The sequence below is a fragment of the Rhincodon typus genome, chromosome 34, assembly GCF_021869965.1.
Source record: "Rhincodon typus isolate 14 chromosome 34, sRhiTyp1.1, whole genome shotgun sequence".
Taxonomy (NCBI): domain Eukaryota; kingdom Metazoa; phylum Chordata; class Chondrichthyes; order Orectolobiformes; family Rhincodontidae; genus Rhincodon; species Rhincodon typus.
The window spans coordinates 10,878,449-10,905,630 of NC_063365.1; the positions used below are offsets into that span (position 1 = coordinate 10,878,449).

Here is a 27,182-nt window from a genome sequence, read left to right on the forward strand (position 1 = left end):
GAACCAGATAGCCAACCCAGTAAAGCTAAACTCTGATAAACATGCTGTGTCACCACCAGGTATCCAGCACCTTGCAAGATCTTTGGTGTCAGATCTTTTGCAGCAAAGGTGGAAGCTTTGTGATCCTGATAGGTTGTCCATGCTTCGCAGTGATTGAGAAGAACCAATAGCTGGTTGACACTGATCTTTGCTTTGAGACAAGCTCAGTGCTCCCTCCAAAGCCTGGGGGCTGAGCCTGCTGAATGTGAACTTTGTTTTGAGAGATGACAGTTGGTTTCATCGTCCAACAGGGCGGTGTCAAAGAAGATGCTCCCAAATTAGCAGAACCATGTAACTGAGTTGAGAGGGAGTAATGTTGATTGTGACAATGGGGTTTGGACTGAAAGGCGGATTGTGTTAGTACAAAATGTGGGGTTTTTTCGGACTGGTAAGACCAAAGCCTTTTGAGGTATGGACAAAGCTGTTGACAACCAGCAGAATATCCTTCGGAGTATGTCTGAGAATGCGATTGTCAGCAAAGAATTCACTTAAGAGCTGATCTGTGGTTTTTGAGTGAGCCTTGCTCCTTTGCAAGAGGTTGCAATCTGCCCTGAACTGTATGAGTAACACAATGTCAGAACCTTCAAGAGCATTCGAGAACACAGCTGGAAAGTCGAAGGCAAACATAGCTGCAGCCACAATGCAGCCTTTGGTGACAGGACAGGTGGGGTGCCATTCCGTGTCACTCTGGCTATCCATACTGTCAAGAAATGTCACTTGTTTTGGGCAGCCTTATTTGTACAGTGTCATTCTCAGGCTTTCACAATTTACTGTATCATTGGTCTTAAAATGGTGATTACATTCCTAATTGTATTTCACTGGGTGCACAGTGTCTTGTAGGGCAGCACGGTGGCTCAGTGGTTAGCACTGCTGCCTCACAGCGCCAGGGACCCGGGTTCAATTCCAGCCTTGGGTGACTGCCTGTGTGGAGTTTGCACATTCTCCCTGTCTCTGTGTGGGTTTCCTCCGAGTGCTCCAGTTTTCTCCCACTGTCCAAAGATGTGCAGGCTAGTGTTCAGATTAGGTAGGTTTATAGGGGGATGGGCCTGGATGGGATGCTCTGAGGGTCATTGTGGACTTGTTGGGCTGAAGGGCCTGTTTCCACACTGTAGGGATTCTAAGATTGAGGCATCCCACGGTTTTGAATGGTGTGCTATCAATCTAAGAGCTTTCTTTCACACTCTACAAAGTGCTGTGCAATGGCAACTGAAACTCTGGATGCTATGTGGGTTTCCCTTCATGTTCTGGATATTGTTTGTTTTAAAGTGCATACACACAGGCCAAGGCACAATTCACAAGATCTTTTTAAGTTTCCTACCGACCATTTTGTTGTGGGAATGCCCTTGTAGACTGATGAACCGAAAACTATTTTCCTGCTTTATATGTTCATTGACTTCAGAAAGAAAGAAGGAGAACACTTCCTCCATCTACATCAACGGACCTGAGGTTGAGGGAGTGAAGAGCATCAAGTTCCTCGGTGTGATGATAACTGACAACCAGTCCTGGACTTCCCACGTAAATATAACAGCCAAGAAGGCACAACAACGCCTCTTCTTCCTCAGGCGGCTCAGGAAATTTGACATGTCCATAAGGTCCCTCACCAACTTCTACGGATGCACCACTGAAAGCATACTGTTCAGGTGCATAACGGCCTGGTATGGCAACTGCTCTACCCAGCACTGTAAAAACTACAGAAGGTAGTGTGCACAGCCCAGACCGGTCCCAAAGATCAGTCCAATTCTGTTTATGCTTGATTGCACTACCATTAGCACAGTGGAAGCGACTCTATGAGGAGAGACAGAGGGAACAACGAAGGATATGTGAGAGCGAGTGGGTGTTTGTGCAATGATAAGTGCCAACATGATAGTTTAATTGTTGTACAATAAGATCACAGCCCAGTGTTTATACACATTTATTGTGATAATCTTACTGTATTCTCAGAGTCTGTAATTTAGCTGGAAGAAAATGTAATTTTCCATGTTGGTTCTTGCTTATTGATATTACATTTACATTTAAATCACAAAAGACTAGTTATGACACCAGAAAAGCAATTTTACTGTGGATAATGAATATTCCATTTCAACTGAATGCTATTGATTACGATATCACACTGGAGCATGCTTGGGAAGTAATTTGCAGGTCATCACCATAACTGAGTTTTCAACGTTTCTTATAATTGAACAAAAGGTGTTTGTTCATGAAAAGGCTGTTCATACCAACACAATTATGTTGGTAGTTTTCTGCATGAACCGTCTTCTTGTCCTTATTTATCCAGAGACCTCAGTACGATATGTGTACCTTTACGTCTGTTCACCTGATGGCAGTTTGTGTATTTGCGATTTCTGAGCATGCAAAGACATTGCTGTTCTCGGTTCAGATAGTTTCTATACCTGAAACAAAAGATTAGAATACAAAGGAGTCATGTCTTACATGTTTGTTTTCTACAAACGTTTTCTAGGTTCCCATGTATGAACCACTGAAACAGGGGCAGGGTATATATGGAGTGAACAAGACCTCAGAGTTTTTGCAGACTGTATGTTCAATGTGTATAACCGGCACAAAGCAGCAATCAGCAAATTTAACAGAAGGTAAAACAGCACAACCAAATAAATGGAATTTAAGATGGAAGAACTGTGACTATATTTTGACTGCTGTGCCCAGTTCTGGTCACCAAAAAAACATGGCAGACCACCAGTACTGGAGGCAGCACAGAACATAGCCACAACCCCTACTGTTTCTGATCTGATTTGATTAGGAGAGACTGGAGATGCCTGAAGTTTTCAAGACTAGATGCTAATATTGAAATAGACAAGGTCATTGAAGTAAAGGAAAATGGTGATGTTAGAAAATTAAATTGAGAGTGTGACAAGGTTTGATTTCAATCTAGTAAAGGGCAAACAAGGACTAATATCATAAGATAACAAGGTGTAGAGCTGGATGAACACAGCAGGCCAAGCATCATCAGAGGAGCAGGAAGGCTGACATTTCGGGCCTAGACCCTTCTCCAGAATATCATAAGATTGCCTTCTCACAATCGGCATCAGTCTATGGAGCAGAGTTTTAAGGGAAGTATTGTTTGAATAAATCATATTCAGGATCTTTCTGGTGAAATGAATAAAGATGGAGTGAATAACTTTCCTTGGTTATAATTATTTGATGCTGTGAAAACTGCTTAAATTCGCTGGATTACCAGAATGTTGCGGAGTTTCCTTGACAGATAGAAGAAATGTAATGACTATGAGATCAAATAGATGTCAAAAGAAATTATTGGGACCATAAGGAGTCATTTAGTGAAATACTTTTACTGGCTAGAAGTGTTTAGCAAACAGGAATTAGATAAATGACAAGTAAGTCTGATTTTTTTCAGTATCACTATTGGCAGTGAGCATAGCAACAATTTGCTAGAATTATGTTGAGCTGCTAAATTGGAACTGGCGTGTTCCAATCTTTTGTCTCCTTTTGTCACACTGGAACCCAATGCAGTTGCCCCTGTTGTCTCTTTCGTTTGAAAACTGCTTCAATGTCCTAAGCATTTCTTGTTGGGGACTACAGAGAACTGATTCAAAATCTTGGACTTTGTTGTGCATAAAGCTGAAGTCTGGAGCAATATTTTCTTGCTATGGAGTTTAAAATGAAATCTTTTTATTGGTTGAACCTTTGGGAAATGGCCACAATCAACAAATGTGTGTGGGAGGTGAGGATGAGTAGTTACTGTCTGAACAAGATATGCTATACAGAACCCTCCAAAGTAAAGAAAGACATTACTTCAGGCTTTTGATCATGATCAGACTTTTTCACACGATAGTCAGTTATCAGAAATGACCATTGGTAAGAGAAGTGTAACTATTTTCTTTGGCTCTATGTTTTCCCAGTTATCAATTTAAGCTGATCAAAATCTACTAGTCTTTGGTATATTTTTAGACACAGACAGACAGTCAGACGTTTCTGTGAAATTGTAACATTATTTTTCATAGCTCAAGGTGAGTGTACGCCTGTGATGATCTGCAGAATTTTTTGAAAAAGAAATTTGATCATTATCCATTTGTTTCTTTTGGTTTTGTGTTGTGGTTTCCCAAACATTCACTAATTCACCCTAGACAGATAAACATACACTTGCCAATGCATAACATTCTACAGGACCAACTCATTTCCTATTCAAGAGAATATATTTGACTGGAATATCTAGATGTAACCACCACTTCCTACAGCAATAGCATGTAAGGTCAACAAATTAGATCTGGTTTTTCATGCTGCAATGTGGCCAAATGTTCTGTGTAAACAGCTGACCAATTAAGAGAGGAAAATAAAATAAATTTGGTTCCATTGCAGCAATATTAAGGTTAGCAGAATAAGAAAAAAATGCTGGAGATCTGAAATAACAGTCGGGCTAGAGAAACTCAACAGTCTAGTAACATGTCTGAAGAGAAAAAAACCTTTCATGTTTTGAGTCCAATATGACTCGTCTTCTGAATTTGAAAAGTTAATTTTGTTTCTTTCTCCACACACAGAGTCATACAGCATGGAGATGGATCCTTCAGTCCAACCAGTCCACATCCAGCATGTTCCCAAACTAAACTATTCCCACCTGCCTGTGTTTGGCCCATATCCTTCCTAGAAACCTTTCTTATTCATGTACTTATCCAAATGTCTTTCAAATGTTGTGACTGTACCTGCATCCACCATTTCCTCTGGCAGCTCATTCCACACACAAACCACTCTCTGTGTAAAAAGAAGTTGCTCCTCAAGTATTTTTTAAATATTTCTCCTCTCGTCTTAAAACTATGCCCCCTAGTTTTGAACTCCCCCACCTTAAGGAAAAGACCTTTGCTATTCAACTTATCTATGCCCCTCATGATTTTATAAACCTCTATAAAGGTCACCCCTCAATGTCCAAAGTTCCAGTGAGAAAAGTCCCAGCCTATCCAGCCTGTTTCTTCAACTCAAGCCCACCATTCCCATCAACATCCTGGTAAACCTTTTCTGAACCTTCTCCAGTTTAATAATACCTTGTGTAACAGAGCGACCGGAACTGTACCCCAAAAGAGGCCTCACCGACATCCTGTACAACCTCGATATGATGCCCCAACTCCAGTAGTCAAAGATCTGAGCAATGAAGGCAAACATGCTAAATGGCTTCTTAACTAGTGTGTCTACCTGTGACACAAATTTCAAAGAATTATGGACTTGAACCCCTAGTTTTCTCTATTCTACAACACTACCCAGGGCACTACAATTAATTGTATAAGCCCTGCCCTTGTTTGTTTTACCAAATTATCTTGCATTTATCAACACTAAACTCCATCTGCCACTCCTCAGCACCCCCCCATTGACACAATTGATCAAAATCTCTTCGCAATCTTAGATAACCTTCTTCACTGTCCAGCAATTTTTGCGTCTTCCACACACTTACTAACCATGCCTCCAATATTCTCACCCAAATCATTTATATAAATCACAATAAAAGTGGACCCAGTACCAGTCCCTGTGGAACACTGCTGGTCACAGGTCTCTGGTCTGAAAAACAACCTCCAGCACCACCATAGGAGCAGAGAGGCTGACGTTTCGGGCCTAGACAATTCATCAGAAAAGGGGGAGGGGAAGGGGGTTCCGAAATAAATAAGGAGAGAGTGGGAGGCGGATAGAAGAGGGATAGAGGAGAGGATAGGTGGAGAGGAAACAAACAGGTCGAAGAGGCGGGGATGGAGCCAGTAAAGGTGAGTGTAGGTAGGGAGTTAGGAAGGGGATAGGTCAGTCCAGGGAGGACGGACAGGTCAAGGGGGCGGGATGAGGTTGGTCGGTAGGAGATGGAGGTGCGGCTTGAGGTGGGAGGAGGGGATAGGTGGGAGGAAGAACAGGTTAGGGAGGCAGGGACGAGCTGGACTGGTTTTGGGATGCGGTAGGGGGAGGGGAGATTTTGAAACTTGTGAAATCCACATTGATACCATTGGGCTGCAGGGTTCCCAAGCGGAATATGAGTTGCTGTTCCTGCAACCTTCGGGTGGCATCGTTGCCTCTCCACCTATCCTCTCCTCTATCCCTCTTCTATCCGCCTCCCACTCTCTCCCTATTTATTTCGGAACCCCCTTCCCCTCCCCTTTTTCTGATGAAGGGTCTAGGCCCGAAACGTCAGCCTCTCTGCTCCTATGATGCTGCTTGGCCTGCTGTGTTCATCCAGCCCTGCACCTTGTTGTCTCAGATTCTCCAGCATCTGCAGTTCCTACTATCTCCAGCACCACCCTCTGTTTTCTACCGTAAAGCCAATTTTGTATCTAATTGGCAAGCTCATCCTCAATCCCATGTAATCTAACTTTACTAATTAATCTACATGTTGCCAGACTTGTCAAGTTTCTCCAGAACTTAGTTTTAATTACATATTATATGTGAATATTAGCAGGTTCTCATTGAAGTCTATGAAGGCCTGAATATCCAATAACCAAACTACATGGAAAATACATTCAAGTTTTAACTTTTTATTACAACAAGAGCTAGTTTGTGCCCTATTATACATTTGTTGTAGTTCCTCTGTTCTACTCAGTCTTCTTTACGAAGATGCTGATTAGAAAATGGAACATGCAAATAAACTAGGCAGAGTCTATAGTAACTTGGAGAGTAACAACACTGTAACTTTGACCTGTTTCTGTTTTGCAACATCAATCAAAGAGATCGAAGATTACATCTATTGAAAATCCTGGTCAACTAAAAAAAGTCTAATAAAACTAATAAAATTGATGATTAGAACTTTGTGTTGTTTAAATATATTGTTGTTCTTATCTTTAGTGTTTAATGATGTTCTGCTGGTATTCAGTCAGATTATGACCGTGCCATAGCGAGGAAACTCTCTTCGGCTTACCTTTGCGTACAGGAGAGCAATATTTTTGCAAGACGTTCATTTGGATTGAGACAAAATATTTTCTCATTCTTCAGCCAAACTCTTCATTAAAACAAAGTACAAAATTAGAGGCTTTATCTCCAGTTTTGTTCTTATATCTTGGTTCAAATTCTGAATAGTGCCAGATAGAAGGGCCGTTGTAGGAAGCCACAAACTTTCTGGCCATCTATTGTACAGTATTTAAAAGTGGTTAATACACATGATCTATTCGAGGTTATCACAACAGGAATAGTTCAATGAAGGGCATGATTAAAACCCCTCAGATATTACCACTTTGCCAGATGGAAAACGTTTGTTCCATTAAATATACATTATTTTGGAAGTAACCAAAGGTAGTCTAACAAATATACCCCACATGTAGATTGAATTTTCAGATAGTGGGTGATATAACGTGGATAAAAATGGGAAGCATTTCCCACCTGAAACATTGCTGCCAATAAAAATATATGAGTAATGAATAAGCCGTTAATAGATCACCAACAGTATGTACTGAACATCAAATGAATTCCAAACCTGAAATCTAGGCCCTTGCACATTTTTCACTTATTTGAAAAAAGCCTGTATTCATTTTACCATTTTGATTAGGTTAATACTCCTTTAAAAATGGAGGCAGGATATTCTATACATTACCAACTCAATGACTATGAAATTGTCCTGTTATGCTGCGTTGGTTTAATAACACGCTTTGTGTGTACATTGTAATAAGTAATTAATAGAGACATCTGTTGAAATTTAGAATGGAGTTTATATGCATCTTGCACATAATGACATAATGGGAGGAGGATGTATGTTACTGTCCCAGGATATGGCTCGATGGTAGGAAGCAGAGAAACATGGTTGAAGGTTGTTTCTCAGACTGGAGGCCTTGACTTAGTGGTATGCCCCAGGGGTTGGTGCTGGGACCTTTGTTATTTGTGATTTGTGTAAACAATCTGGATATGAATGTACAAGGCCTGATTAGTAATATTGCAGTTGATACAAAATTGCTGATATTGAGGTATTGCTGATAGGAAGGAAAGTTATCAAAAATTACAGAGGCATCTTGATCAGATGGGGAAGTGGGCTGAGGATTGGCAAATGTAATTCAATACAGAAAAGTGTGAAGTGTTGCACTTTGGAAAGTTAGGACTTATACAGTAAATGGTAAGGTCATGAGGAGTGTTGTGGAACAGAGGGGCCTAGGTGTACAAGTGCACAGTTTGTTGAAATTGGCATCACAGCCAGACAGGGTGGTGAAGAAGGCATTTAGCAAGCTGGAGTATTGTGTATAGTTTTGGTCACTCTGTTATAGGAAAGACATAGTTAACCTGGAAAGTGTGCAAGGAAGATTTATGAGGATGTTGCCAGGACTAGTTGGCCTGAGTTATAGGGAGAGGTTGGCCAGGATAGGACTTTATTCCTTGGAACGTAGGAGAATGAGGGGTGACCTTATTGACGTGTATAAAATCATGAGGGCATAGATAGGATGAATGCATATCGTCTTTTTCCCAGGGATGAGGAATTGAAAACTAGAGGGCATAGGCTTAAGGTGAGAAGGGAAAGATTTAAGAAGGACCTGAGGGGCAACTTCTTCACACAGAGAATACTACGTGTATGGAATGGGCTGCCAGAGAAAGTGATTGAGGCAGGTACAATGGCAATATTTAAAAATCATTTGGAAAAGTACACGGATGGGAAGGGTTCACAGGGATATGGATCAAATGCAGGCAATTGTGACTAGCTGAGTGGGCACCATGGTCAGCATGGTCCAGTTTGGGCCGAAGGGCCTGTTTCCATGCTGTATTACTCTACGACTCTATGATATGAGCAGTGACCAGGAAACTGGGATGAGATCTAGGTTCTTTTTTTTTTCAGTTTTTTTTAAACCAAATCTCTTTCACAGTGGATACCCTCCTGCTTAGTCTGAATCTAATTGGAAAATTGGTGCTGAGTCATGAGTAGTTTTCCTTTTAGAATGTGCGCTTATGCCTCATTTAGTCGTTATTGTGCAACCATTTTGTGAGTCATGTCATTTTTTTATGAGTCCATTCAGAAACTGTATTACAGGGGGTTCCTCTTTGCAACTGTCTGCCACATTATAGATCATGGGGTAGAGTATCCAAGCAGGAAAATGTTTTGTTGGCACAACTCAGTCAAGCTCAAAGTAACTTTTACAAAAGATCAACAAAGTTTAAGCACAAAAAACATTCAATGCAACTTGAGGTTCACCAATCTTTTGTGCCAATTTAACAAGAATTGTGCAAGCAGCAGGTCCCATCCACAAAACTAAACATGTCCGTAAGATGAATTAAACATTAATGGGAGTTTTCAGTAATTGTGCATGTTTGTCAGGCCTTAAAGGAGACTGTAAAAATCAAGCGCTGTTCTTTGGAGCATAAAGACGTGTAAGCAGCAGGTTTTAAAAATGGTTGAATGTATTTTTTTAAATTTACACAGGTGCTGATTATGCTACCTAACAATTACGAGAAAATGGTTCTGAATTTTTTTAAAATGCACTCTTGTTTCAAAATTGATTTCCTCACAGCTAGGGAGATTAAAGTTCTTTTCTTGTGGTAAATCCATTTTCGGCTGCATTAATGTTACAGCACCAAGCTACAACACTTAAACATGCATGTATGTTCAATTGGACTCTAAGGTTTTGGAGTATTCAATTGAATTTCAATTGAACTGGTACAGGCAAGATTTGTGTTCAGTGATATGAGAATTAATTTGATCTAAAATGTGTGGGAGTTGGTGGAGAAAATACTTCTCTCAAAATCAGCACAGTTTGCAGTGGGGTCACTAATTTGGGAAACTCAAAAGCAAACGTTTTAGTATGATGGGGAAATCAGAACCACATCTGAACGCTCAGGCACCAGATGTGGTAAAGACAAACTTTACCACCATTCACAGCTTCTATAATAATATATCAAATATTCACATCCTTCTTAAGATTGAAGTCTGACCATCTGATGTTGAAAAACGCATCTTGCGTTTAATTCCCGTGGCCTAAAAATGACCACATTCTCTGGGGACAGGCATTTAAATGTGTGCGATTCTCTCTTGTACACCATTACTCACCGAATTTCAAGGGCTTTGCAACTGACTGTTGGTTGTATAATTGAGTAGTTCACAATCTGGCTGGACTTCACAGACTTTATTAACGCATGGCATTGACACCTGTCTGGAGCCTGTGCTGAAATTAAGAATGATACAGGTGTAATGGTCAGATTATATTTAAAATAAAGTGATGGGAAGTTCAATACTTACCACTGGAGAAGTATGCACTCCATAAAATCATCATCAATGTGCAAATGGGCAGCCTGTGATCCATTTTTCAGCTTTTACTTTGTCTCTGGAATAATCATTTCAAAGCATTAAATTTAATCATATGATATTATTTACAGTATTTACAGAATAGTTATGTCACACATGGTGGCCATTTGTGTCCTTACTGTAGAGCAATCCAATCAGTTCCCTTCCCTTGCTCTATCTATATGGCCCTATAGGTTCACTACATTCAAGTGACCATCCAGTTTATTTTCAAGTCATTCAGTTTTCACTTCCACAACCCTCATAGGCAGCAGGTACCCAGTAATTAGCACTCGTTACAGAGATAAGTTTTTCCTCATTCCCTCCCCAACATGGCATTTCATCTCATGTCCAAAAATTTAAATCTGTGTCCCCAGCTAATTAAGTAAATTAATATGGCCCAAACATACCTTCCAGGTGAAGCAACACTTCACCTGCTCTTCCCAGAATGTAGTCTACTGCATTCGCTGCTCACAATGTGGTCTCCTCGACATTGGGGAAATGAAGCATGGACTGGGTGACCGCTTCGCAGAACATCTACGTTCTGCTCGCAAAAAAGACTCTGAGCTTCCTGTTGCCTGCCACTTTAATGCACCACCCTGTCCCCTGACCAACATCTCTGTCTCAGGCTTGCTGCAGTATTCCAGCGAAGCTCAGCACAAGCTGGAAGAATAACACCTCATTTTCTGCTTGGGGGCCCTGCAGCCCTCCAGATTCAACGTTGAATTCAATAATTTAACAGCCTGAACTCCTCCCTGTCCTAGCCCCCTACCCCACACATCAGGCCTTGTGACCACACAGCCTGCCACTTCACACCATCTGTTGTTAGTCACTAATAGTCCCCATTAACAACTATTCACCCTCCCAGCCTGGTCGTTATCAACTCTTTGTCTATCCAACTGCTCTTCACTCTCTTTCGGCTCTATCCTATCGTTTACTCCCTATCCCATCCCACTCCCTTTTTTCTGCATATAAACTGATGTTTTCCCAGCCACCATCAGTTCTGAGGAAGGGTCACCAGACCCAAAACTTTAACTCTGTTTTTTTTCCTTCACATATGCTGCGAGATCTGCTGAGCTTTTCCAGCAACTTTGTTTTTGCAAAAACCAAAAGAACAGCGGATGCTATAAATCAGGAACAAAAACAAAGTTGCTGGAAAAGCTCAGCAAGTCTGGCAGCATCTGTGAAGGAGAAAACAGAGTTAACGTTTCCGGTCCGGTGACCCTTCCTCAGAATCCAAAACTTTGTTTTTGTTCCTGATTCACTGCATCTGCAGTTCTTTTGGTTTTTAAATTAATATGCTACTATTTTTCCTCATTGAGGCTTCTCAATTAATGTTTAGATCAAAGCACACAGCACCTTCTTTTACAAGAGCTGAGACCAATTAAGAGCTCTAGCTTTTGACTCAGGTTGACCTGAAACAATGCATCTCAGTTAACAACATCGAATTGATTTAACGTGGATCATGGAAATCAGCAACAGTCAGCCCATTGCTGCAAGCAACATATCGCAGGAATAACTGATTCTACCTGAGAAGTATACACCTGTTAACTTTATATATTACACATTAAGTTGCATTTCTACCTCGTTTGAAATCCATTATGTACAAACCTTTTTAACAGTTTCAGGCGTTTTAAGGATTTTGCATGTCACTCTTGTTCTCTTGTTTGGGGTAGATGTTAGAAGCAATTGTATCCTGAAGCTTACTGTGGAGTATGGCTTCCTTCGTGTCAATTTATATTGGAGGAGTTTATGACAATTTGCTACTAGTTGCTAGTCACGTGGTCTGTAAGAATAATGAACAGCTTTCCAGACACTGGGGTCCTGGATTCTGTTTGTTAATTGCAGTTTTCTTGATCTATTCATCCTTGTCATAGTATTAAAAATATTTTGTAATTATTTTTATTTGTTATGTATTTTAATTCTGTGTGAACTTACATTATTTGTTAAAAGCAGTAATTGCTTCAGCCAATCTGTAATATTTTTGTTACTGTTGTGAAACTTCCTTAGGATCAGTGTGAAGAGCTTGAACTAATGTTTTGAAACAATAACCTTTTATCAGTAGACTTTAATTATACTGATATAAAATGATATCCTTATCAGTTTCCCCTAATAGCTTTTATGAATCTTGGTTTTGATTTTACATTAAATATCTTTCAGATATAGCCGCACCTTAATCAAACTTTTCCAGTACAGCTATAACACTGGTATCTACCCAACAAGATGTAAAATTTCCAGGTATACCCTTGTCCACAAAAATCCAATCTGGCCAATTACTGCTCTATCAGTCTCGATCTACAAAGTGATGGGAAATGTCATTACGAGTGCTGTCAAGTGACATTTGCTTACTGATACTCAATTCTGATCCCACAAGGGCCACTAACCATCTCAGCATTGGATGCCAAGAGGTTACTATTAATGATTCCCATACCATCAAAGTCCTGGGGCTTACCATTGACCAGAACAGACCTCAACTAAACCAGCCTTATGAACATTGTTGCTACAAGAGCAGGTCAAAGGCTGGGAGTTCTATAGCACTAAACTCTCACCTCAACTCCTGAAAGTCTGCCTGCCATCTACAAAGGATGAACCAGGAGTCTGATGGTTTACTCGCTGCTTGCCTGGATTTGTGCAGCTCAGCTCCAGCAACATTCCAGAAGCTCAATGCCATCCAGGACAAAGCAATCCATTTCATAGGCACCCCATTTCCCATCATCAACGATCAGTCCCACACCGACTCTGGTACCGATGTGTACCTTCCACAAAATATGATCACATGAATTAGGAGCAGCAGGAGGCCATTCGGCCCTTCAATCCTGCTCTGCCATTCAGTAAGATCATTGCAGATCTGTTTGTGTTCCAAAGCCCACATTTTCATGTATCCCCAGTATCTCTTGATTTCCCTTCCTAACAAGAATCCATTTCCACCTTGAAAACATTCAATGACCCCATCTCCATCACCTTCTGAGGCAGAGTTCCAAAGTTGCATGACAGAAAAAAAGTCTTGTCATCTCTGCCGTATAAGGACAACCCCACATTTTAAAACAGTGCCCCAGGCTTTGGATCCACCCACAAGAGTACAATTCCTGTCCATTCCCACCTTGTCAAGACCATTCAGTTTATGCTTCAATCAAATCACTCCTTGCACTTCTGAAACCATGCCTATCCTGTCCACTCTTTCCTCATGACACAACCTGATCATTCATTCGAGTCAACTTTCTTTGAGCAGCCTCCAGTGCAATATACATCCTTCCTTGAAACAAGAGGTCAAAACTGTACTCAGTATTCGAGATGTGGTCTCACCAGTACCTTCTGTGACTGAAGGATACCACCCTTGGTTGGTGCTCAATTCCTCTTGTAATAAAGCCACATCCTATTAGCCTTCCTGATTAATGTGCTGTACCTGAGTACTAACCTTTCTGTGACTCATAAGCTAGATCATCTAGGTTTCTCAGTACATTGGAATTTTTGTAATCCTTCTCCATTCAAGTAATGCTCATCTTTTTGAAAGCTTTTCTTGCCAAAGTCGACAGTTTCACTTTTTCCCACATTGTACACGATCTGTCAGTTTTTTTTTGCTCACTCACTTAACCTATCCGTATCAATCTGCATCGTTGTTCTGTCAGCTTCACAGCATACTTACAACCTATCTTTGTGTCATCTGCAACTTTGGCCATCGTGCCTTCAATTCCCTCATTTAACTCATTCAAATGAATTGTAAGAAGTCCAAGTCCCAGCATTGGCCTCTGTGGGACCACTTGTTACATGCTGCCAATCTAAAATAGACCCATTTATGCATAATCTCGGTTTCCTGCTAGCCAGCCAATTGTCTATCCATCCTCATACCTTGCCCCTTATAACATGAGCTCCTACTTAACACAGTAACCTTTGACTTGGAAAAATTAAAGTTAACATTTTAAGTCCAGTGACGCTTCCCTGGTCACTGGACCTGAATCATGAACTCTGATTTTCTTGCTACTCTCTGAATCACAAACATATCTCTACTTCTATGATTACGGTTCATTAGATCAAATAGCTATCTATTATAATTAAGCCATCAACCTGTCTCCACATAATAATTGAAACAAATTAATCTACAATTCTGAGTTTACAATTTTGTTTCGGGTTCAGTTACTCTTCCTTTTCTGTCTTTCACTTTTATTGCTCATTCCAATTTTGCTTCATACTTTTTCAGTATAATTTTGATTACATTAGTTGTCTTTTGCTTTTTTACAATTATTTTTCATTTCCTTTTATGAACCTCCGTTTGAATGGAGTTAGATGCTGTCTTGTCCCTTCCATGTGTATGTTTCATGTGCTCAATTGCAGAGTAGTAGCCTTCTACGAAGGGCTGCCCATTGGGATAGGAACAAATGGATTCAGATTAAGAGCAAAATACTCAGCTCCTTGATCTTGCTCCAAGCTTCAGTAAGATTAAAGTTGATCTGAATACTCCATAATCGCATCTAACCTTTTACTGCCCCTGCCTTAAAAATATTCAAAGACTCTCCTTCCATCATCTTTTGAGGAAGAGAGTTCCAAATACTCTCAACCCTCTGAGAAAGTGTTCTCTTTATCTCTGTCTTAAATGGGCAATACCTTATTTTTAAACAGTGACCTTTAATGTTAACTAAGGCAATTGTAAATAGCCTGTGACCCTACATTGCAAAACATCTGGCTCTTGGGCCTAGAATATGATGAGTGTATTGGCACTTTTGGTGAGGTGTCCCCTGCTAGTCCCCTGTGTCTTGGAGATGAAGCGTGATCTTCTCAATTCAGAATAGGGGATGAACACACAGCTGCCTGACTCTTGGGGAAGAGTGCTGCCAATTGAGTGCTCTTTCCTGCAATCCACACACCAATGGATGGAGTGGCAGTAAGAGAGTTTACAGGACTGAAATGCTCAGATAGGGGGACTGAAATGATAAGGTGGCCCAAGATATGTGATCGTAGACACGCTGTTGTACTGGGCCAGCAGAGGGATAGGTGCAAAAAGTCACGTCATTAACAAGCGAGGGCACCTGCGAATGAAAAATTGCTGTGTCGAAACAATGCATTCTTTGCGCGCAAGTGCAAAACGATTGGCAGTCATGCAGCCCACTTTTCACTGCAATTGTGAATGCTTTTTGAGAAGTTCTGTTTGTTGGTGATCATTAAATGACATCCTTTACAGAAACTAGACAAACTGAATGGTTTCACTCTGGTTAATTATCCATAGCCAAGGCCCACAATCAATAAACACCAACTTTTTATTGCAATGTTGAAAATTATTGTAAAAGATTAAGCTGAACAATAAAAGCTTGTCTTGCTGCAACACCTGTAACCTGTGGGGAGAAAAGTACAAGAGGAAATTCTCTGTTCAGTGCCAGGAAATAATCAGTTCTTTTCTTTTAAAGGCTAGGTGTGTTACAAGTGAAAAGGGACAACAAATAGTTGAAAGTGAAATCATGTACTAATACAGAAAAGTCATATGGATCCTGATGACTGAGATACAAAGATCAACAAAAGTTGACAAACAGAACAACAGAAAGTGTGTATAAAAATAAATTTAAAAGGGATTTCAAAATCATGCCCACATTGTGTAAAATCATTAAGAGGATGGCCATGTGAACAGAGTTGTGCGACATCTTTGTTGACATCTATGCTTGAATTCCCTAGAGTGGTGTCCTCAACCCTAGCACCTTCAGTTGCTTCATCCATGACCTTCCTCCATCATAAAATCAGATGTGGGAATGTTTACTAATGATTGCACAGTATTCAGCACCGTTCACAACTTCTTAGATACTGAGGCATGTTCAAATGCAGCAAGACCTGTACAATATCCAGGATTGGGCTGACAAATAATACCATTTGCACCATGGTAGTGCCAGGCGATGACCATCTCCAATAAGAACAATCCAGTGATCATATCTTGACATTCACTGGTGTTACCATCACTGAATTCCCCCAACTATCAGCATCCTGAGGGTTACCATTGACCAGAAATTCAACAGACTAGCCATATAAATACAGTGGTTACGACACCAGGTCAGAGGCCGTTCACATCTACAAGGCACAAGTCAGGAGTGTGATGGAATGAAACCCACTTGCCTGGATGAGTGCGGCTTCAACAATCAAGAAGTTTGACACCATCCAGGACAAAGAACCCTGCTTAACTGGCACCAGATCCACAAACATGCGCTCCCTCCACCACCAACGCTCAGTGATCGGCAGTGTGTATGATCTGCAAGATGCACTGCAGAAATTCACCAAGATTTCTTAGACATCACCCTACAACTTCTTCCATCTGAAAGGACAAGGGCAACAGATACATGGAATATCACCATCTGCAAGTTCCCTTCCAAGGCACTCACCATCCTGACTTGGAAATATATCATCATTCCATCAGTTTCACTGGGTCAAAATCCTGGAATTCCCTCCCTAGCGGCACTAGTGGGTCTACCTACAGCCCATGGATTGCAGCAGTTCAAGAAAGCAGCTCACCACCAGCTTCTCAAAGGCAACTAGGGAGAAAAATAAAAGCTGGCCCATCTAGCAATGCCCTCATCCCATGAATGAAATTAAAAGTCACGTGGCTGAGTGCAGGAGTCAAGGATATTTGCTTCAATTTTATAGGATCTTGGTGAGACTGCACTTAGTACATTGTTTTGGTCTGCTTACCAAAGGGAGGATGTACTCACCATAGCAAAGCATCACCAAAATGGAGGATCACTAAATTAATTCTTCAGATGGTGGAACTGTTCTATGACATGAAATGTTGGAGAAACTAGCTCAGAATTCTCTAGAGTTTTTAGAACGATGAGGGCTCATCTCATTGAAACTTTAAAATATCTTGAAGGACTGGACTGAGTGAGAAAGGATGCAGAATGAAAGTTTTCCCTTGCTTTCTTTTGGGAGGTGATGGTGCTGAACAGGGACAGTGTCTCAGAATTAGGAGCATGCCATTTGAGACTGAGCTAAGAAGGAACTTCTTCATTCAGAAAGTGCTGAATCTTTGGAGCTGCCTATCCCAGAGGGCTGTAGAATGTCAATCATTGAGTATTTTCAAGACAGAGATTGATTGATTGGTTTCTAGCTGTTAATGATATCAAGGAGTATAGGGATAGCACAGGAAAATGGTATTGAGACATATTGGCCATGATCTGGAATGTCCAGCAGGTTGGATGGCCTACTGCTGGTTTTTTTTGGTATATATTTTTATTTACTTTTGATCCAATTGTAATCTCATAATCAGCCACACTCTTCCTTTTACCATACTTTTATTGTTAATATGCTTGCAGAAGACTTTTGGGTTTCTGTTTTATGTTTATTACCAGCCCCTCTTCCTACTAACTCTTTGCTTTTCGAATTTGATTTTTCACTCCTCCTCCAAACCTTATGTTCTCAGAGTGTTCTCCATTGTATTTTGGATGTCACACCTGTTGTAAGCACACCTATTTTTTCATTTTAATCTTTAGATCTTTTCTCATGCAGGGGACTCCTGATTTTTTGGCCCTACCTTTCCCGTTCTGGTGATCTTCATTAATTGGTGCAATCTTCTGTCCACACCATTAGCAATATAGTCCAGTTGCCAATTAATCAGTGTATTCCTATCGTACAGTATAAATGTTGGGTTTCCCCTTAAATTGTTACTTGTACAAATCGTTCTGATGAGTGCAAGATGAAAAATATGACAAAATATGCCTCTTATCAGTGACACTCAAGTCTCATACTACCAAATGTATATTTGTACTATCAAATCAAGTCAAATAAATAGTGAACTGTATTGACAGTAAAGGAAGAGTACGGTGGACGCTCCAATAAAAGTAAAACTGAATCAGTGATGGGGACTCACCAATGTTGTCTAAAGGACAGGAATGAATAAATTTTGAAACACACCAAAGAGAGACAAATCCCAGGTCCTGATGGTTTCTATCCCATGCTTTCATTGAAGTGAGCAAGACCATTGCAAACTTCCTAACAATGACCTTTTAAAGTTCTCTGGAGGAAGAAGTTAGTTCTTCATATTCACATGCTGCCCTGCTTTTCAGGAAAATTGAAATTGAAACCAATAAATTGTACATAAGTTAGCCTCACATTTATTGTCAAGAAACCTGTTAGAATCTATAAAGGGTAGTGTGATGGAATATTCTTAAATTTAGAGCCAGATGGATTTGTAAAGGCTAGGTTATTTCTTTGACTCTGATCGAATGTTTTTTGAAGAGTTGGCTGCTGTAGTGGACCAGGATCTATCAATGCACACCAGTCATTTGGACTTCTAAAAGGTGTACAGTAAAGACCCTGGTAACAAAGTGTTCATTAGAGTTGAAGCTCATGGATTTAAGCGCAAAATTATTGAACTGGTTAGGGAATGGGCTGAGTGAAAGGAGGCAGAAAAATTATTCTAGTTGGCAGGAGGTGAAGAGGGGTGTCTCAAAGAGATGTGTCGAACGACTTCAATTATATACCATTTATGAATGATTTAGATGATAGAATTGAAACCCAATTCCCAAGTTTGCCAAGGAAACAAGGATTAGCAGCATTGTAAACAGTATTGAAGAAAGAAAAGAAAATGGCAAAGAGATATCAATGGATTAGGTTTTGGGGTAAAAATGAGGCAAGCCCATTTCTTTATAGGCAAGCATGAGGATCGGAATGAAAATGAGATTTATAAACAGTGAATTGCTAGAAACAGTGGAAGTTCAAAGATACTTAGGAGTCTATGTACATAGATCGTTAAAATATTATGACCATATAGAAAAAATAATCAAAAAGACTAATATAATGTTGGACTTCTGTATTCCACTGCTCTCGATGTAGAGAATAGAAGTTGTTATACAGCTGTGTTAAGTTCTACTTAACAGCTTTTAGTCTGAATTTCCAAAACTTAAGGAAAATATATTGACCTTGGCAGAGGTGCAAAATACATTTACCCAAATGTTACCTCGACTTTGAGGTTGGATTTTGAAGGGAAGTTACTTCAATTAGGCTTCTGTTCCCTGGAAATTAGAAGGCTAACTGATGGTTTGATTGAAGTGTTCACGTGGAGGCAATGGCCTAGTTCTATTATTGTTGGACTATTAATCCCAGTAATGATCTGGCAAACTGGATTTGAATCCTGCCATTGCAGATGGTGGAATTTGGATTCAATTCATAGTAGTATAATGATGACCAGGAAACCATTATTGATTGGGCAAAAAATCCCCAGAGCAATATGGTTGACTTTTAACTGCCCTCTACCTAATTAGGAATGGGCAATAAATGCTAGCCTAGTCAATGATGCCATGTCCCATGGACGAATAATTTTTTAAAAATGAAATAGAAGAGAGGACGTAGGTAGGAAGAAGCTATTTCCATCCCTAAGAGAGTGTCTGATATTGGGGCATAGCCTAAAAGTACAGCTGGACCTTCCAGGAGTGAAGTTAGAAAAGAACTCTGTTTACAGAAACTAGTAAAAATTTGGAACACTCTGCTGCAATTGACAGTTGACGTCTAATCGGTCTGATGAAGGGTCTAGGCCCGAAACGTCAGCCTCTCTGCTCCTATGATGCTGCTTGGCCTGCTGTGTTCATCCAGCCCTGCACCTTGTTGTCTCGGATTCTCCAGCATCTGCAGTTCCTACTATCTCTGATCATTTTGAATCTGAGATTGATAGATTTTTCATGACCAAACATACTGAAGCATGTGGAGAAAAGGTGATAGATGGAATTTGGTCACAGATGGACTATGATCTCATTGAATGGCAGAAGAACTCAAGGAGTTGAATGGCCTCCTCTAGTTTCTGCATTCTCTTTAGATTCCTTTCATAAAGATGGAGGCAAAGGAGTAATCAAGATACCTATTGTATTCATAATAAAAAAAAAACACTGTACTTACAAATCTGCTGATAGGCTTTATAAAGGAGTATGTTGTGGAGGATAGACACATGGAGGTCAGTCACCTATTTCTGGGCTGTGTATTGTAGAGTTTTGAATAAGTATGACTTTTGCAGTGGCCTATTGAGCTCTGTCTAACTTTGTTATTAGAAAAATATGCTCTTGACCTGTGACAGCACAGCTGTATTTTTTGAGGTCCGAGATTTTACATTGGCTTTACAACATAGGGAGGAGCCCATTGAGCCTAAACAAACATGTTCTCACTTCATTTCACCCCATCGCATGGTCTGCACTAAGCCTGGTTTGTTCTTCTCTGCATCAGGTGTGAGTCATTTATAGGCGGAATGGAACCCAAGTTGAATTCTGGTAGTACTGTTTGCTTCGTGTCAGTTTTGTGTGTAAACTATCATCATATTTTACCCTGTGCTACTACATATAATTAACAAGCTTCTCTGCATGTTTATTTGAGTTGTGGTGTAGTTCTCTTACCAGATTATGGCTCAAGGAAGGATGTTATTAATCTGGAGCGGGTTCAGAAGTGATTAACCAGGATGTTACTGGGTATGGAAGGTTTGAGTCATAAGGAAAGGCTGGATAGGCTCAGACTTTTTTCACTGCAGCGTAGAAGGTTGAGAGGTGACCTGATAGAAGTTTATAAGAAAATGAAAGGTATAGATAGAGTTGATGGTGGTTGTCTTTTCCCTAAGATGAGGAATTTGAAGACGAGGGGAAGCATTTTTAAGGTGAGAAGAGATTTAAAAAAGATGTAGCAACTTTTTTACACGGGGGTGGTTCACGTTTGGGAATAAACTTCCTGATGAGGTGGTGGATGCAGGTACCTGGACGAGCACTTGGCACATCATAACATTCAAGACTACGGCCCTGTGCTGGTAAATGGGAAGTTCGGGTGTTTCCCACATGTCAGTGCACACTCAATGGGCTGAAGGGCCTCTTCTGCACTGTATGATTGTATGATTTGAAGAAAAGTAAATTGACTTAAGCAATTAGCCATGGTACCTGAACTCTGATATATGAAGTACCAGCTCTATTAGAGAAAGATAACTGTATACATGGTTTGGAGTGGACCAGGCAAGGAGGCAGATACTCCATCAATTAGAGGGGATAGCCGACTGACATTTATCAGTCAACTGTTAATCCAGAGATCCAGGTAATGTTCTGGGGACCTGGGTTTGAATCCCGCCACAGAAAGTGATGCAATTTGAATTCAATTAAAAAACAAATCTGGAATTAGCAGTCTACTGATGACCTTGAATCCATTGCCAATTGTTGGAAAAACGTACCTTGTTCACTCATGTCTTTTATGAAACTGCTGTCCTTGTCTGGTCTGGTCTACATGTCACTCCAGACCCACAGCACTCAGGGGCAATTAGGGATGGGCAATAAATGCTGGCCTTGCCAGCGACATCCTCATTCTGTGAATGAATACAAAACCTACCACTACCATCATGGTGACTGATCTTTGGCATCATTCTACATCACACTCTGGTCAATTGAGCTAATTGGCCCCCAGACAATTAAATTGCTATCAACAGGAAATAGTTGCTTGGTTCTAATGAGTTTTCTTTTTGTTTCATGTAGATTCATATTTCTAAGCGTGTCCAATACAAATAGCCATGGAAGGAAATCAACAAACAACTCTTGTTAAAATCAGTGAAGACAAATGTATTTCAAAGTAAGTGTTGGCATGCACAACCTTGTTTTTTTTGTAATACAGACTTTTGTTTCTGATCTTCTATTTTCCGTCGAAAGCTTTTTATATTCTCATTCAGCTCAGCAAGGTTGGTGCATCGATGTTTCCTGTGAGCATTGTCATTACAAATCCACCAGGATATGTAGTTCAAAACAGACAATGTTAATTTTTCCCAGTTTCCTTGGTCTTTTTCAAGACTGCTACCTAACAGCTTGGCTATGGCCTGATGAAGTTATATTGATTTAAAAAGCCTTTTAAGGGCGCTAGGTAGTGCAGACCATGCCAAACTATTTCACCTCATGCAGAACAGTAAAACATGGCCTGCATTTGAGAGGAGATAATATCAAAAATGAATCTGTGGAAACTGTGTATCATTGAGTGAGCGGTGAATCTATGGAACAGAATCCTTAGGGGGATGGTAAGATCATTGATTAAATCAAACAAAAGTTAAATAAATTTGTTTAAGATTTGTTTTTAGATATATTTTATGATTAAATGGAGACATATTTGAATGTTTGTGGTAATGCTTGGGAGAATAGAAGTGATTGAGGAACTATGGGTTTCCAAAGAATTTTACCACTGGGGCCTTTTACAGGCCAATAGCCAAAGATCAGCAAACAAATCTGTTCTCATTGTGTCATGAAAATACCAGGAAAGTCAAAAATTGAACTAGATGACCTCAGTCATTCTTCATCTGGCAATCCTTTTGTTCCTACATTTAAAATGAAGAACTGTGGCCTTTACTGATGCTGAGACTGTTTTAGTCCCAGATTTCAAGATGACCTATTGCTTTATTTGTTCCTTTATTCATCCAGGAAGAGAAATGATCTGGAAAATCATTCTTTGAGATTATACCTGATCAGATTAGTGTTTGACTAAAGATGGGGATATGACAGATGACTGTTCCTTGTCTCACCTTCCTCATTCTTTAGCATGAGTTTCTCTCACTACTGAAACTTGTCCTTGTGGTGCTCCCTATCACAACATACATGATATGTTCTACATTATTTATACTGCTTCTATGTGTGACAAAAGGTGTGCGATGCTTTGTATTTAGAGTTTAGATTTAAAATAGTATCAGATGGGGAACAAAAACAAAGTTGCTGGAGAAGCTCAGCAGGTCTGGCAGCATCTGTGAAGGAGAAAACAGAGTTAACGTTTCGGGTCCGATGACCCTTCCTCAGAAGGATCTGTTCTGAGGACGCGTCAATGTAGTTTGTGAAACTTCAACACTGAGTGTTTGGTTAGAAATCTGCAGGTTATTTAAAAAACTAAGAAAGTCTCAGCTTCCAGTTTTGAGAGTATCCATGCAAGACTTTGCAGTTCAAAGGAAGGAACTGGGGAGAATCTGCTGTGCTGAAGTTAAGGATTTGTTATAAAGGAGTAATTTCTGAAAAGTAATGGTATAAGCGAATAGATGAGACTTTGTTTTGCAGTGTATTTTAAGACCTGTCAAACTTTGTTCTATATCTAGGTAGCTTTGTTGTGCTTTTGTTTATGCTTTTTCTGAAATGCACTTCTGTTCTCTTGTTAAAGAAACTCTGCAGCAATTACAACGTTTGAAAGACATTTAGATAAGCCCATGTATAGGAAAGGCTTGGGGAGATATAGGCCAGGAGCAGGCAGGTGGGACTAGTTCAGTTTGAACATAGAACATAGAACATAGAACATTACAGCGCAGTACAGGCCCTTCGGCCCTTGATGTTGCGCCGACCTGTGAAACCAATCTGAAGCCCATCTAACCTAAACTATTCCATTATCATCCATATGTTTATCCAATGACCATTTAAATGCCCTTAAAGTGGGCGAGTCTACTATTTTTGCAGGCAGGGCATTCCACGCCCTTACTACTCTCTGAGTAAAGAACCTACCTCTGACATCTGTCCTATATCTATCACCTTTCAATTTAAAGCTATGTCCCCTCGTGCTAGCCGTCACCATCCGAGGAAAAAGGCTCCCACTGTCCACCCTATCTAATCCTCTGATGATCTTGTATGTCTCTATCAAGTCACCTCTTAACCTTCTTCTCTCTAACGAAAACAGCCTCAAAACCCTCAGCCTTTCCTCATAAGACCTTCCCTCCATACCAGGCAACATCCTGGTAAATCTCCTCTGCACCCTTTCCAATGCTTCCACATCCTTCCTATAATGCGGTGACCAGAACTGTACGCAATACTCCAAGTGCGGCCGCACCAGAGTTTTGTACAGCTGCAACATGACCTCATGGCTCCGAAACTCAATCCCTCTACCAATAAAACCTAACATACTGTACGCCTTCTTAACAATGCTATCAACCTGGGTGGCAACTTTCAGTGATCTATGCACATGGACACCGAGATCTTTCTGCTCATCCACACTACCAAGAATCTTACCATTAGCCCAGTACTCTGTATTCCTGTTACTCCTTCCAAAGTGAATCACCTCACACTTTTCTGCATTAAACTCCATTTGCCACCTCTCAGCCCAGCTCTGCAGCTTATCTATGTCCCTCTGTAACCTACAACATCCTTCTGCACTATCCACAACTCCACCGACTTTGGTGTCATCCGCAAATTTACTAACCCATCCTTCTACGCCCTCATCCAGGTCATTTACAAAAATGACAAACAGCAGTGGCCCCAAAACAGATCCTTGAGGTACACCACTAGTAACTGAACTCCAGGATGAAAATTTCCCATCAACCACCACCCTCTGTCTTCTTACAGCTAGCCAATTTCTGATCCAAACCGCTAAATCACCCTCAATCCCATGCCTCCGTATTTTCTGCAATAGCCTACCATGGGGAACCTTATCAAACGCTTTACTGAAATCCAAATACACCACATCAACCGCTTTACCCTCATCCACCTGTTTGGTCACCTTCTCGAAGAACTCAATAAGGTTTGTGAGGCACGACCTACCCTTCACAAAACTGTGTTGACTATCCCTAATCAAATTATTCCTTTCTAGATGATTATAAATCCTATCTCTTATAATCCTTTCCAACACTTTACCCACAACCGAAGTAAGGCTCACTGGTCTATAATTACCAGGGTTGTCTCTACTCCCCTTCTTGAACAAGGGAACAACATTTGCTAGTCTCCAGTCTTCTGGCACTATTCCTGAAGACAATGACGACATAAAGATCAAAGCCAAAGGCTCTGCAATCTCCTCTCTAGCTTCCCAGAGAATCCTAGGATAAATCCCATCCGGCCCAGGGGACTTATCTTTATTTTTGGTATGGACTTGTTGGACCAAAGGGTCTGTTTCCATGCTATGTGACTATATGACTATTTATCAGAAAACTAATTTTTTAAAAATCTGTCAGGCCAGATTTCATTCTGGGATTTGACCTTTCCAACAGTTTGGATCGTAACATATGACTGAGCAATTTTATTGCCACACTCCTTAAATATTGTTTATTCCATTTTCCTATCTCATAAAAATATTGCACGCATTTATATTTCTTAATAAAGATATTGAAGAGAAATTCTAACAGAAGCGTCATTTCTGAGGGGAAATGAAACCTAATCTCTCCTGACTTTGAACTTCCTGTTTAGCAATACTTATTTTACAGCTATGTAATGCTGTAACTGTACACAGTTTGGAGAAATCATGGTCAAACATAAGATTTAAATTGTGACTACATCGAGGTTTGCATTTTTGTAATTATTGACTATGTCACCACAACCATTGAGCTTTTAAACTGAATGAAAGACCAAATATTCCACCAATATGAGTACATATAACTTGCTTATATAATGAACTTGCTGGAATTCTGTTGTGGATAGCCTGGAAAAATGTGTCTCTTCAGTAATTCAAATTCATCTGATTAGATTTTTGTAACATTTCATAAGTGATCCTTTCTCGTTGATCTTACACTTTGATGATTACTGAAGCTGAATCTTCACTGCTTACAGCACTGACTTACATGTTCACAATGTGTTGCTGAAGGAAAGTGAGTGGGAGGGCATCCTTGTTCAATCACACGGATGTGTCCTCCCCCTCTGGGGAGAAACCCCAATGTTCTGGCACAATGCAATCAAAAGATGGGTGAGGTTCAGTGGAGATCAAGTGGAGTAGGTTTTTGCCACTTGTTGTCCTTTTACGGAATTGAGCACCAATTTCCAGGCACTAAGGAGAGCAAAGACTCCTGTTCGCACCTATACAACGTAAACCTGTTGGATGAAGCAAGGCTTTGTTGCTCCTGATTGTAGGTAGTGGGAAGAGAAAGCCTAGACACATTGGAAATGGCCTGTTTGTCTTCCTACTTTATTTTGCAGCACATACTCCTGTTTCTGGTTCTTGCTGTGTTTTCTGACTCAAACTGCTTCTCTGGCTGACCCCTCAATGCTGACTTGCCTCTGCCCCATCCCAGACAATCAGTCTGTTCCTGAGTTAACTGCAAGCATGCATCCAGACCCCTCAGCATTGGAGATTGTGGGCTGTTTTGCAAGTTGCCAGTGGCACAACATGGATATCAAGGATGTCAACCCACATTGCACTATTGATATTGTATTTGTCTACAGAATAGCTTGATTTAATAATATGTTGATGCTTTTTGTCTTTAGGTCTGAACTGTTAATGCTTCTAAAAACCTACAACTGCTACCAAGAAGGGAAAAGTTTCCAGTTAAGACACCGAGAGGTAGGACAGTTAACTGAGCTCTAGATACCTAAAATGGTTCAGTCATTAGGGCTGCCTCATTTAACCTTGGTGCCATGGCCAGCAAATGATTAATTGATGACACTGTATATCAATATTGCTTAATGTTTGGTCAGGACATGTGCTTTGCTGATATTAATTTAGTGTCTAGGATCTGTGGAAATAGTTTCCATATTTCACATTTGTCTCAACAACTTGTATATTGTTTTTCTTTGCCCCAGTTTCTACCATTCATCAGTTTTACCAGGAAGTGAAACTGCTTGTCTTTGCATTTGTATTCATTTAAATAGCACCATATTTATCTGAATTGTCCCCCAAAACTAGCTGATTTTTGGATATAACAATTGGCTATTCAGCAACTTGGGTTTATTTAGACCTTTAATGAGTTTCTTTCAACATTTACAATCATTAACCCATATTAATTCGGTATTTAGTGTAATTGCTGACACTGAACAAATATCCATTCTTTAACTTTGAATGGCAAAAATGTTGCTGCCTAAGTGTGATCTCCCAGTTTATTTACATCCATTTGACATTGATGCCAGTAAGCGGTAAAGATCAGATGTCCTGGGGGCATATCTGTTAGAGAAAAGTCAATAGCCATCTATCAATAACATACAGGAGTGTGGTGCATTTATTTTACTGCCCCCTCTGCTTTGCTCTTGCTTCTTGCTTTGTATGTCTCTCTCTCAGCCCCTTTGTCTCTTGCAGCCCCTTTGTGTCTCTCGCAGCCCCTTTGTGTCTCTCGCAGCCC

The 27,182-nt window shown here is 40.3% G+C and overlaps 1 protein-coding gene across 2 annotated transcripts in view; it reads left to right on the top strand.

Annotated features, from left to right (window-relative positions):
• The first annotated feature begins 21,670 nt into the window (after positions 1-21,670).
• Positions 21,671-27,182, top strand: part of rassf4a (Ras association domain family member 4a) — a 94,412-nt gene continuing 88,900 nt past the window's right edge. For both annotated transcript variants that reach the window (XM_048616401.1, XM_048616402.1), the window contains exons 1-2: positions 21,671-21,766; positions 26,335-26,410. In XM_048616401.1, the coding sequence (XP_048472358.1) occupies positions 21,708-21,766; positions 26,335-26,410 (135 nt within the window). In that variant the 5' untranslated portion in view covers positions 21,671-21,707. The remainder of the gene's footprint in view (positions 21,767-26,334; positions 26,411-27,182) is intronic.